We start from the raw sequence: 14,289 nt of genomic DNA, 5'->3' as shown, positions 1-14,289 counted from the left end.
TTTCTTACTTTTTTGTATACTGTTTAAAGTGTGTTTGATATTTATTAATATACAAACCCACCATTTGTAATAGCCTTGTGTAAGATGTCATCCCCCAGGATGTGTCTTGGGTTCGGTGGCCAAGGGTGTAACATTCGCTCTCCTATATCATTCACCCTTCCCTTTAGGATTTCCAATGTTGGCACTCCTGTATGCTGTGGCACTGCCTTAATGTACCTGTGGTCCATCTGCTTCTGCTATGCCTCCTATTTTGACTGCTCCTGTTTCCCTGGCAACCAGTCTGGGCAACTCCTGCTTTGCCTCCTGCCCCAGCTGTCCTGATTGCTCCTGTTATGTGTCCTGCCCTAACTGTTTTGGCGATGCTTGTGCTTCCTGATTTTCATATTGTAGAAAATGTTGGAGAGGAATTTGAGGAAGAAGTCCTTTGAGATAAACACCTTCAAACTTATCCTTGTCTATATCTTCTGCTGCCCTTTCCCCTTCTTCTTCCAAGGCTCATTGGTCGAGGAAGAATAAGGTTGCTTCTCCAACCCCCTAAGAAGTCCTTTCGAGGGAGCAGTGTGTTTTCTCGTTGGCTCTTCCTGCTCATAGGGCAGGAGCAGATTTGCATTCTCCTCTGGAGTCTTGTGTTTTGGGAGTCTCGGGGGTGTGAACTCTTTGAGGCTGTGCCCTTGGCCCCAGTTTTAGAAGTCTGCATCTAAGGCTGGACTGGTGCTGTGCCTGTCCCTTCTCGGTATCTAAGGAAACTAAGAGGAGACAGCTCCAGATGATAATTTTTACGAGATTCAGGATTTGGCTAAGGTATTTGGGTTGATAAAAGCAAAAGGGTTAGAGTTTCCAAGTGTCTGTGTCAACGTCTTAATTCTGTCCAGGTGTTAGATTTTTGTTTTATTGTTGGGCATGTCTCTGGTCTTGTTTTGAGGTTGACGGTAGAAGATTATGTTTGCTATGGAGCCATAAAGCATTCTTGAAGAATCTGTTGATTCCTCAGGTATTGAAAGCAGGTGTGTGGTCACGCCAGACCAACTTCACTCCTTTCTACCTTCGGGACATTGCTCACAAGTCCTTGAACACTTTTTCCTTGGGGCCTGTGGTGGTTGCTCAGCAAGTTGTGTAGCCTCCCAGCTCCTCTAACAGGACAGGATTGCATCTCGCCTAAGATGTTCAGTTGCGGATGTGAGAATGATTGCGGGAGTGACTAGCCTCTTCTTTTTTTTCTTTCATCCTCCTCCTCTTCCTCCGGGCAGAGAGTGGACTCGAGCCGTTATATACTGGATCTAGCAGTCGATGCAGGTTAGTTATTCATCAAGCACCCATTCTATTTTTCTTTCCTAGATTTATAGATGTAGTCCCCCTCTTTCCTTTAGCAAGGGGAGGAAAGAGACCCTGACATAAGTCAAACCCAATACTACTTACTTGTATTTGCCTTCCTGTCTCAGACACTCAAGGTTCATGTTATATGAAAATAGCCAAGAAGTCTGACATCTGATCTTACAGTTTTTATGCATTCAACTTACCTGTCAGATATATACTTAACTATAGACTCCGTCGTCCCCGATAGAAATTCGAATTTCGCGGCACACTCTACAGGTAGGTCAGGTGATCTACCGCCCCGCCGCTGGTGGCGGGAATAGGAATCATTCCCGTTTTCTAAGACAGATTTTCTCTATCGGCCGTGACAGCAACATTGTTGTTGTTACTCCTGATTTTATTTTCGTGTTTTTTCATCGCTATTGATCTTCTAAGCCGGTTATTTTGGTGACGTATTGGATCTTTGGTTTGGCATACTCTTTCGTGGACTGTTTTTTGGACTTGGTTTTGGATATTTCTCATGATGTTGGATTCTAGCTTTACGGTTAGAAGACAGTGTGTAAATGAGGGATGCATGGTGAGGCTACCGAAAGCTTCGGTAGACCCTCACACAGTTTGTAAGGGGTGTAGAAGGAATGAATGTTCAATTTCTAACACCTGTGATGAATGTGTAAATATGAATGAGGAAGAATGGAAGAATTTAAATTCATATTTAAGGAAATTAGATATGGATAGGGCTAGGAAGGCTTCCTCCAGAAGTGTAAGTAGGTCTCGCTCTAACGAGCCTATTAAATTAACACCTAACCCTAAACCTCTATCTTCTTCCTCTAGTACTAAGACTGCAAATCCGGCAACGGAAATTGCAGATCTTAAAGCTGCGCTACAAAGGATGGAACGTCAAATGCTGACGTTGAAAGGTAAGCACAGTGATAGTGAATTAAGTGTCCCTAGTGCAGTGGAGGGTGCGTCTGATCGGCTCTGTCTCGCTCCCAGGCCTAGACCTCTTCCAAGCTCACAGGCCCAGAGGAGAAGGAATGTCGAAAGCCGTACGGAGGTTACGGAGAATCCCCACCGATCAGGCGTCCCCTCGGCAGATTCTGTGACGACCCGAACTGCCAAGGATCGCTATCGAAAAAGCATCCTAAAGAAGTGTTTTTCTTCGTCAGATTCTTCACCGAATGTAAGGGGATGGAATTCTGATGAACTGTCACGCCCCTTAAAGAGAAGTTGGAAGGCTCCAAATTTGGATTCAAGCCCTGAACTTTTCTCCGATCTATCACCTTGTGAGAAGAAGAAAAGGAGATTGGTTCCTAAACGGAAATCGGAGTTTCCTTCCGCTTCTAGACATCCCTCACCTGAATCAGGGAAGGAAAAAGAGAATGCGGCTGCGAAAATTATCCTAAATGTGCAGGAGCAACTTTCGGCCTTAGTAGGAGTTTTTACTAAGGAAACTCCCAGGAGAAAGGACTCTTTCCTTCCTATAAAGAAGACGAAGGGAAGGAAAGAAGAAACGGAAGTTTCGGCTTATACTCAGAGGAGTAATAAGAATGCGCCAAAAACGCCAACCTGGCGCAATGCGCCAGATGCGCCAGATGCGTTTGAGACTCCATACGAGTCAGAAGAGCCAGAAGCGCCAGATGCGCCATATGCGCCAGAAGCGCCAGCCTGGCGAAATGCGCCAGAAGCGCCACCCTGCCGAAATGCGCCAGTAGCGCCAGATGCGCCAGAAGCGCCACTCTGCCGAAATGCGCCAGAAGCGCCAGCTTGGCGCAAGGAATCACGAGCGCCAACCCGGCGCAATGAGCCACAAGTGACAAATAAGAGACGGACTTCTTCCAAAAGACAATTAAGCCAGGAAGATTTGTTGGCTTTCGGAAGGATAAACCTTTTTTTACCTGACAAGGACTCTAGTTGTCGCACAAGCGGCCGTATTCCTTGTCAGGACATAGGTGGTTCCGGAGAAAGCGATAGGAGAGGACATCCTTCGTCTGACAGGGGAGAAAGGTGTCGCACAAGCGGCCATCGCTCTTGCCAGGAGAAGGATAAGGTCGTTTTGCAGGATCAACCTATCTCTCGTAGGGATGCAAGTTATCGCACAGGCGGTCGTCGTTCTTGCGAGAGTGGGGTGGATGTTGCAAGAGGCCAGTCTCCTGCTGGAAATAAACAATCCTCTTCGGAATTGGATTTGGAAGAGATTTCGGACTCTGAAGATCACTCGGCTCCGGGTTTGTCAGATTACAAGACGCTGGCAGCCCTCTTACTTCAAGAGTTTGGGGACTCTTTAAGCCCGACTGCTCTCCTCTCCAAGGTCCTTATTTTACAAGCACGAAGGTCCGAAACAATCATCTTTTATTAAAATGAAGCCAACCATTTCCATGAACAAGCTCTCCGATTCGTAGGAAATTGGTTGGAATCCAAGGAGAAGGCGGGAAGACAGTCTTTACCTGCCCTCCTTCCAGACTATCAGGAAAGAAGGGAATTTGGTACGAGACGGGCAAACCACGGGGTCTAGCTCTCCCGTCCACTGCCGAAGCAGAATTTTCGAATCTGGTGGATTCGTCTAGGAGACAAGCCTTGTCATCAGCAAAGATCACATGGGGGACTTCTGAGATGGACCATCTCCTCAAGGGATTGTTTAATGTCTTAGAAGTTTTTAACTTCTTAGACTGGTCCCTTGGGGTGTTTGGCCAAAAAGACACAAGAGAAGGAATCTCTTAGTCCAGAAGTCCTTCATAGTGTCCTTTCCTGTATGGACAAGGCAGTTCAGGATGGATCAGGAATGGTGGCCTCTCTGTTTGGAACTGGTATTCTGAAGAAGAGAGTCTTATTTAGCTCTTTTCTGACGAAAGCAGTTACTCCTACTCAGAGGTCATCTCTTCTGTATGCTCCTCTGTCGGACCCATTGTTTCCTTCAAATCTAGTAAAAGATATTTCTCATTCTTTGACAGAAAAGGCCACACAAGATCTCTTGGCCCAATCTGCAAAGAAATCGAGGACTTCAGGTCCTATTAAGAGAGAGACTCGGGCTCCTCAACAGCCCTTTCGAGGGAGTACCTCGGCCAGACCCTCTTTTAAGAAGAGAGGAGTGCAGAAGAGAGGTAGGTCTTCCTTCAGACCTGTCAAGAGAGCGAAATGAGACAACAGTCCTTCAAGCACCGGTAGGAGCCAGACTTCGGAAATTTTCCGAAGAATGGGCTTGGAGACAGGCAGAAATTTGGTCCCTTTCCGTGGTAACAAAAGGGATATATGATCCCCTTTCGAGACAGACCTCCCTTGACTACGAAACCCGAGGGAACTGTCAGCCCAATACAGGGACCCTGCCAAGAAAGAACATTATTGCAACTGGTAGAACAGATGTTGCAAAAGGAGGCCATCGAAGTGGTTCGGGATCCGCATTCCCGAGGATTCTACAACCGTCTTTTTCTGGTTCCGAAATCCTCGGGAGGGTGGAGACCGGTCCTGGATGTGAGCGCATTGAACCGATTTGTGGAGAACACAAAGTTCTCTATGGAAACATCAAAATCGGTTCTTGCGGCTCTTCGTCCAGGAGATTGGATGGTCTCCTTAGATCTACAAGATGCATACTTTCATGTCCCCCTGCATCCATCATCGAAGAAATATCTCCGATTCATGATGCAGGGGAAAGTATACCAATTCAGAGCCCTATGCTTCGGCCTTTCAACGGCCCCTCAAGTGTTCACGAGGCTAATGATGAATGTTGCGAGATGGCTACATCTAGAGGGGATAAATATATCCCTTTATCTGGACGATTGGCTAATAAGAGCAACATCGGAAATTCAGTGCTTGAAGGACTTGGAGAAGACTTTGAACTTGACAAAATCTCTGGGACTGCTCGTGAACCTCGAGAAATCAACAATTGATCCCAGACAGAACATAGTCTATCTGGGGATACAGATGGATTCTCGGGGTTTTCGGGCGTTTCCATCTCAAGACAGAATTACTCGAGGCTTAGAAAAGATCTCGAACTTCTTAGGGAAAGAACGGACCTCGGCGAGGAATGGCTCAGTCTGCTGGGCACCCTTTCCTCGTTAGAGCAGTTCATTTCCCTGGGAAGATTAAATCTCAGACCTCTGCAATTTTATCTAAAGAGGATGTGGAGTCAAAGACAGGAGACTTGTCAGACGTTTTTCCCATCCAACAGGGGATAAAATCCGACCTAAAGTGGTGGTTAACCCCATTAACAAGGAACGAAGGGGTGTCCCTCTTGATTCGGAACCCTCACCGAGTGTTGTTTTCCGATGCCTCGGAAACAGGTTGGGAGCAACACTGGGTCCAAAGGAAGTAGCAGGTATTTGGACCAGACAACAAACTACTCTGCACATCAATGCGAAGGAACTCCTGGCAATTCATCTAGCCCTGGAATACTTCGAAAGCGGAAGTCAGAGGGGTGGTAGTTCAAGTCAATTCCGACAACACCACAGCTCTGGCTTACATCCGGAATCAAGGGGGCACTCACTCTTTCTCTCTGAACGAAATAGCGAGAGCTCTATTAACCTGGACAGAGGAACGGGGCATTATTCTGCGTACAAGGTTTGGTCCAAGGAGTAAAAAAAACCTAAGGGCAGACAGGTTGAGCAGAAAGAACCAGGTTCTCCCGACAGAGTGGATGCTCCACTCAGGAGTCTGCAGACAAATATGGTCACTCTGGGGGAGACCCCAGATCGACCTGTTTGCCACGTTCCTCTCCAGGAAAATAGACAACTTCTGCTCGCTAGAAGAAGATCCCAGAGCCACAGCGATCGATGCCTTCCTCATGGATTGGTCAGGCATAGATGCATACGCCTTTCCCTTTTTTTTTCCCCCCCCCCCCATTCAAATTGCTGGGGGAAGTAGTAAGGAAATTTGTGGCATCGGAAGGAATGAGAATGACTCTAATTGCTCCCTTTTGGCCTTCCCGAATCTGGTTCACAGAGGTACTGGAATGGACGGTGGACTTCCCCGAATCTCTACCAGACAGGACAGATCTGCTCAGACAACCCCACTTCGAGAGGTTCCACAAAAACATCCAAAGTCTCTCCCTGACTGCCTTTCGACTATCGAAAGACTGGTCAGAGCGAGAGGCTTTTCAAAGAAAGTGGCAACTTCAATTGCTAGAGCCCGCAGAGCCTCTACCCTGCGGGTCTACCAATCGAAGTGGGAAGTTTTCCGTAGATGGTGTAGGTCAAAGAAGCTGTCCTCTTCCAATACCTCTGTAACCGAAATCGCGGATTTTCTCCTCTTCTTGAGAGAAGAATCCAAATTGGCCGTATCAACTATCAAGGGATATAGGAGCATGCTCTCAGCTGTTTTTAGAAACAGAGGGCTGAATCTCGAGAATAATAAGGATCTTCATGATCTCATCAGGTCTTTCGAGACTAAGAAATTGAGATCGTCGATTCCCCCGAGTTGGAACCTGGACGTTGTCCTAAAGTTCTTGATGTCGGACAGGTTCGAACCTATAGATAAAATCTCATTCAGAGATCTTACTAGCAAATGCATATTCCTGTTGGCTCTAGCAACTGCTAAGAGGATCAGTGAATTGCATGCTTTGGACTCTCGGGTGGGATTTAGAAAAGACTCGGCTGTCATTTCTTTCCAGGATCTTTTCCTAGGAAAGAATGAGAACCCTTCTAAACCTTGGCCTAGAAGTTTCGAAGTCAAGGGACTCTCTTCTCTGGTAGGAAGAGAGTTGGATCGGTCCCTTTGCCCAGTCAGGACCTTAAAATTTTATTTAAAAAAGAAGACACAGCTTCAGGGATGTCGACAAGGTCTTTGGTGTTCGGTAAGAAACCCCAGAGACCGATGTCAAAGAACGCACTGGCATTCTTTGTCAGAAATGTAATTACCGAAGCTCATAGGAATTGCCAAGAGAACTCTTTAAAGCTGCTGAGAGTGAAAGCTCACGAAGTCCGGGCTGTGGCAACTTCCCTTTCTTTTACGAAGAATATGTCCATGAGAAACATTTTAGCAGCAACTTATTGAGGTGCAATTCAGTATTTGCATCCCACTATTTAAAGGATGTTAGAATAACATACGATAAATGTTTTCGCTCTTGGACCTTATGTATCAGCGGATACTATGCTGGGAAATGGAGCAGACGCTGATCCTTAAATTTGTTTTTCAATAATTTTAATAATTAGTTTTGATATCGTTGTTGAGTTGTGGGTTGCTTGAAAGGATGTTCGGGGATGACTCCTTTCAATCGTAGTACTAACCCCAATGAGGATCAGGTGATCGGGATTAGTGTCGTGCTCTATGATCATGCCAATAGGCAAGGTGTTTTGTCATGTAAGTGGATAGGACCCCATTGACAAAGATCCTAAGGTTCTGAAGCGTAAGTGGGTAAGACCCTGTAACAGACCATCAAGACTCTTAGCATGAGGTCACTACCTCGCTGAGGCTCTTGAAGCGATACGGCTCCTAGGCAGTAGCCATGAAGTCTTTCGCTAACACAGGTAGGAATCAAGGTTTTTAATTTTATTACCTACAACATATGTTGTTTCCTGTCTATTTCAGTAGATTAGCTGTCTCTTACCCTCCGCCAAAGGTGCCAATCAGCTAAGTATATATCTGACAGGTAAGTTGAATGCATAAAAATGTTATTGTCATGATACAATAAAGTTTTATGCATACTTACCTGGCAGATATATACGGTGTATGGCCCACCCGACCTCCCCTCAGGAGACAGGTGGAAGAGAAAATCTGTCTTAGAAAACGGGAATGATTCCTATTCCCGCCACCAGCGGCGGGGCGGTAGATCACCTGACCTACCTGTAGAGTGTGCCGCGAAATTCGAATTTCTATCGGGGACGACGGAGTCTATAGCTAAGTATATATCTGCCAGGTAAGTATGCATAAAACTTTATTGTATCATGACAATAACATTTTTATACTCCAATCAATTCATCAGAGGCAAGGTTCTCTTCCTCGCTTTTTCAACCAGGAAGAGAATCCCAGGTGTAATGAACTCCAGTCAGTTTATAGAGACTCATACAGATTCCTCCCTCCAACCAGTGAGTCTTCCTAATGTACAGGACTGGTGGTTTGTATATTGTGTAGGAACAAATTTAATTTTTTAAAGTAAATTTTTTTTTTCCAACTTTACAAACCTGGGTCAAAAGGCAAATTGGAATGTTTATATTCAGACAGGCAGGGCTCCTGCCTACCGGACGGTAGTTAACTGCCTAACCACCTTGTCTGAAAGTTCAACAGCTGTTTTCAGATTAGCTGAAATTAATTCCTAATGTAAAGGACCTCAGGGTTTTATAGTTAGGAAAAATACAACACATTGACGAGGCCGAGAAGGAGCAGAAAGCCATATCAACAAACACACACACACACACACTAAACACAAGCGAAACGGGCAATGAACCGGGTAAAGGCCTAGAGAGGTTAACCACGACTCTCGCCCAGGCAGTTAAAGTAAAGACTGACGCGGTGGAGTAGGTAAGTGGTCTTCGACCACTCTTCACCCGATCCACGCATGCTTTGCCAGATATCACAAGATTCCTTGCTTTCATCCGTTTTTTAACCATATCCAGCTAGGCGCTAGAAATTATCCTATTGTTAAGACCTCAGGTTTGTAGCTATGAAAATTACAAATTGTCTTAGAAAATTTGTCCTTTTACTTTAAAAAACTGTTATTAACTGCCTGATAATGTTAAAAGGAAACCATGTACTTTTCATGATGCTCTGTTCTGTACCAATAACAATAGTAGTGGGAACCAACTCCTAATACAGCCCCATCATACAAGAAGAGATATCACCAACATAATGGGCGTGGCCAAAGTGTAAGCTAACCTGCTTGTTGGAACCTAGACTGTCACAGGATTACAATCATCCTAAATCTGACCATGTTGGATTGGAAATTGGACAGAATGCCAGGGTTTTCCATATACCTGCCCATCCTCAAGGTCCCAAAAATGACAAATTTTTAACCAATTTGTATTTTTCATAACTAACAACCTTCGTCTTAACATTAGGATAATACTAGCACCAAGCTGGAAACCGGTAGAATTAAAATTAAATCTGTGAGATCCAGGGACTATTGGCATCTATACCAGGTCACGGGGCATGCATTACCCAGAATGCCCTCCGCGTCCCGTGACCCGCCAGTTACTTTCCTACTGCCTTTAAGATAGGACGTGATTACTTTCTATCTGTTTTAAAGCCAGTTTTCTTAGTTTTCCCGATTTTATTCATTTTCACTTTTTAAAGTATCCATTCCGTCAAAGGGGTTTTACAGCAGAATTTTCCTTGTCCCCAAAGCCAACAGGGATTGGAAGACAGTAATAGATCTGTCAACATGAATCTGTTTATAAGAAAAACCAGATTCAGGATGGAAACTCCAAAGACGGTTCTGCATTATCAGAAACATGAGGACCCATGAAGCACATGCAGTGCTGTCAACAATCAGATTTCCTTTAAAATTATGGGAATGTAGTGTCAATGAAATTAACTGACCATGAAAATGAGCTAAATTTTTAGTAATAAGTTTGTTGTGGAACAAATATATATCAGGGCTTAATATATAATTAATTGCTGATTCGTTTTACAGGTACTATTTTAAGTTCTCCCGTTATGTCACTGGAAACTAGCGCAGTGAGAAGTGAGTCTGTAGTTCAGCGAATATTTTCTTCTTCAATTGAACCTTCACTGGATGTAGGGATTGAGATTCCCACATCCAAAAACTTTGATGACAATCATGGTTCATGCAAAGACAGTTCATCACATATCAATATGCAGGAGCCTACTACTTCTGTTGTTGAAGAAAAAATCCAGCAGAAAAACACCTCTGTGATTGATTGCCCTAATGCCTCAATGCTGACTCTGCAAGTTGCTGAACACGGAAAATCCAGTACTTCTACACCAGAGCTTCAACAGGATATCCTCTTAGAGACAGTCCCACATATCAGTTTGGAGGAAATTATTGAAAAATTCACTTGTGAAAGTAATCATGCATTACATGTATTAGAAAATGAAAAAACAGAAAGTGTTATTAGTGTAAAGAAAGAAGCACCTACTGAAACCATAAGAAAAGAACCTTTAACCCTTCAAGATAATTCTGTGTCATCACAAGGCATGTGTAATGTTATGGTAGATGAAAGGTCTAATCTACGTTCCAAATCTAATGTAACTGTGAAATTAAAGACATCGGCAAATGTTGTGGAGGAATCTTTAGATGAAGAAAGCTTTTATGATATCCTGATGACATACAAGTGTAAATTATGTTCTGAAGTTTTTATTGACAAAGCACGGCTTATGAAGCATTATTGTGAAGTACATAAGTCAGTAAGTACAATTGCAGTGTTCTTGTATGCTTTGATATTTATATAATTATACCTGTGATGCATATATTGAATATTTGTATTCTAAACAAATACAACTCCAGTTGTTATAAATGTTTACTTGTTGATCTTAAGATGTAAAGTAGAGCTCCTGATGTAAATTACTTGTGGAGGCATCAGTTAAACCTACATTTATCTAATTTCAGTTTACCATTTTTCTGTGTATTAAAACATGTGTTAAAACCTTGATATAATTTGCTACATACATAGTAACCTGGTTAAGATAGTCTAGCAATGTTATTTTACTGCAGTAAACTATGGGTGTGATGCTGTTTTCCTTTTGTATCAGTGAATCTATATGATCAGTTGTTGCCTAGTTTTTATTTAATAATGAATGTCATGTACATTTCTATAAGGACTTCATTCTTTTATCCATAGGCATTTTAAAGGAAGCTGACTCATCCATATTAACATGAGTTATGTATTAATGTAGTTTTTCATTGAAAGCAAACATTTGCCTAAAATCTCCTCATCTCATTTCCACATATGATAAGTTGTTGATGCTAAAACTCTTCAGAGTGACACACAAGAATGATAATATAGTTTTGTATCACTGAAGCTAGCTACTTATTTCAGAGGAAAGGGGTAAAAATATATGTCACTTCAGAAAATGTTGGCTCGCTCTCGTCTTTACGTTCGGACTCCTACAGCAGTTCACAAAAACTTAGTAAGTATGTTTGTTATTAATTGTCCCTTCATTTTATCATGCATTGTTTTTATTCATAATAGTGATAAATCCAGCTGGTTAAAGGAAGAAGTTTTTTTTTCTACTTTCAGTTTTAAATGCAGTTTCAAAAGCTGTGTAAGTTATCAGTGTCCTTATAAAAAGGGTTCTGTCCTTCATTTTCTAAATTCCCTGTAGGGGGGTAGTGTCATCAGTGCACCTCACAAGGTGCATTGTAGGGATTACTTGAGGTTCTTTGTAGTGTCCCTTCGGCCCCTAGCTGCAACCCCTTTCATTCCTGTTACTGTACCTCCATTCATAATCTTTTTCTTCTTACTCCCTCCACTCCCCATAGCAATTGATTCACAATGCAACTGTGAGGTTTTCCTCCTGTTACACCTTTCAAAACTTTTTACTGGCAGTTTCAGTTTCAGTGTTGAATGACCTCAAAAATCCCAGTACTAGGCCCTAGACCTAATTCAATATTCTATTCTATTCTAAACTGGACTTTTTAATGTGTGGGATAATTTCAAGTATGTTTTACTGTTATGTGGAAATTCATTTTTGAATGTTGTGCAGTTTTGCTTTTAGTGTTAACATGGCTCATAGTCATTGCTTCGCTCCTCTTGAGGATACAGAGGTATCTGTATTTTTTCAAAACAATAGATTAAAGTTTGAAGTAAGTTTTCTGCATGAGTTTTATTGTTAAGTGGTGCACCAATTTTCATACATTCAACTTCCCTGTCAGATATATACTTAGCTATAGACTCCGTCGTCCCCGATAGAAATTCGAATTTCGCGGCACACGCTACAGGTAGGTAGGTCAGGTGATCTACCGGCCTGCCGCTGGGTGGCAGGAATAGGAACTATTACCTTCTAAGGACAGATTTTTCTCTATCGTTTGGACTGTAAACATACGTTTACGGTTCCTCCTGATTTGATTTTCGTGTTTCATCGCCATCGATCTTCTGGGCTGTCTTTTGCAGGGAAGTACTGGGTCTTTGGTTCGGCATACGCTTTTATTAACTTTTAATGAATTTCGCTTCGAAATTTCGAAGAAAATACTAATTGAAACTACCGAAATTATCGGTAGACACTCACATAGTTTGCAATAAAGGGAATTATTAATATTTATTCATTATTACATGTAATAAAGGTTACAACTTTATTGAGGAAATATTAAACTTTAATTTCCTACTTTAGGAAGTCAGAAAAGCATATAACTAGATACGCTTACTTATAAGCTTTAATAGCGTTTGTGCTAACGAGCAGTTAGAGTATTAGCAGTACTAGTAGTTGTTGCATCCTCATCACCTTCTTACTCACAGAAACTACAAATTTATATATGCAAATTTGAAGATAATGGATGTAGCTCAAAAGCGAGCTCTAAAAAGGTAAGAAGTGAATATAGTGTTCCCCATTGAAGTGGAGGGTGCGTCTGATCGGCTCTGTCTCCCAGGCCCAGAGGAGAAGGAATGTCAACAGTCGTACGGAGGTTACGGAGAATCCCCACCGATCAGGCGTCCCCTCGGCAGACTCTGTAGAACGTCCCAGACTAGCCAAGTTTAGCCATTGGGAAGGAAATGGCGTCCTAAAATAGTGGAGGGTGCGTTCCGATCGGCTCTGTCTCGCTCCCAGACCTAGACCTCTTCCAGCTCCCAGGCCAGAGGAGAAGGAATGTCGACAGTCGTACGGAGGTTACGGAGAATCCCCACCGGTCAGGCGTCCCCTCGGCAGAATCTGTAGCGTCCCAGACTGCCAAGGATCGCCATTGGAAAGGCATCCTAAAAGAGTGCTTTTCGTCTTCCGATTCGTCTCCGTCGAAGAAGTGGATGAAATTCCGACGAACTGTTTCCGTGGTCCGATCAAGAGGAGTTGGAAAGCTCCGACGTTGGACTCGAGCCCGGAACGTTTCCCGGACGATTCTCCCTACGAGAGGAAAAGAGCCAAGAGGACAATATCTCGATCTCCTACGCCTTCCAGAGCGCATTCTCCTATTCATGACAAAGAAAAGGAAGAAACTGCGACGGACTTCCTACTTAAAATGCAGGAACAAATTTCCTCTTTAGTAGGAGTATTGAGAAAAGACCTTCCGAGGAGAAAGGACGATTTTCTTCCTGTTAAGACTTGATCTCGTCCTACGGGCGTTCTGGCTCCAGACTATCTTCCTCTACTCCTCGTACGAGTACAGAGACGAATAAAGAAAGAAGGACGAAAACTCATAGGATTGAGACGCAACATACGGACAATGACGAAGAGTGTCCGAGTCGGACGTCACAGAACCACCCAGGCGCTCGGCGCCAGAATTGGACTACTCGGACAGGAAAAAGTGTCCTACGCGGACGGCTCCAACCAGACACCATTCGCCAGACGCGGACAGCCCGGACAGGCGGATATTTCCTATGCGGACAACTGTGTCCAAGCGACTCGTGCCGATTGCGGACAACCTTGACAAGGCGGACAGCCTGATTGGACAAAACGTCGTGCGCAGCAACTCCGTGCCGGGCGACAGGCGCCAGAAGTGGACAAGACGGATAGGCAGAGGTGTCGTACTGGAATGACACCAGCCAAGCGCCAAGTTCCATAGGTGGACAGCTCGGACAGACGACACGGTCCGAGACGGACAGATACGTCCAAGCGCATTGAACAAACCAGACTTTCGGCAAAGGTTAAGCACCAAGCGGGAAGATCTTCCTCAAAAGAATCATACGGAGAAATCAAACCAGGAAAGCGTCTCTTTATGATTTGGAGGACCAGGAGCGGATTTCTCTGGACAGAGACGAAAGGTGCCGCACAGGCGGCCGTCGTCCTGTTCACGATATGTCCGTTTCGGGTGGAAATCTGCCGCAAGCACAGCTGTCTCCTGAGAAGAATGCAATATGTCGCACAGGCGGCCGTCATTCTTGTCAGGAGGACTTAGATGATGATAGAGTTTTTTCTCAGGATCGTTTGCAAATTAAACAAGAT

General features: G+C 43.8%; 1 protein-coding gene across 1 annotated transcript in view; it reads left to right on the top strand.

Annotated features, from left to right (window-relative positions):
* Positions 1-14,289, top strand: part of LOC135214904 (zinc finger protein 235-like) — a 118,972-nt gene that overhangs the window by 9,490 nt on the left and 95,193 nt on the right. The window contains exons 4-5 of the mRNA XM_064249357.1: positions 9,869-10,602; positions 11,235-11,325. Of these exons, the coding sequence (XP_064105427.1) occupies positions 9,869-10,602; positions 11,235-11,325 (825 nt within the window). The remainder of the gene's footprint in view (positions 1-9,868; positions 10,603-11,234; positions 11,326-14,289) is intronic.

The sequence above is a fragment of the Macrobrachium nipponense genome, chromosome 46 (assembly GCF_015104395.2).
Source record: "Macrobrachium nipponense isolate FS-2020 chromosome 46, ASM1510439v2, whole genome shotgun sequence".
Lineage (NCBI taxonomy): Eukaryota > Metazoa > Arthropoda > Malacostraca > Decapoda > Palaemonidae > Macrobrachium > Macrobrachium nipponense.
This window is presented reverse-complemented; position numbering and strand designations above follow the sequence as displayed.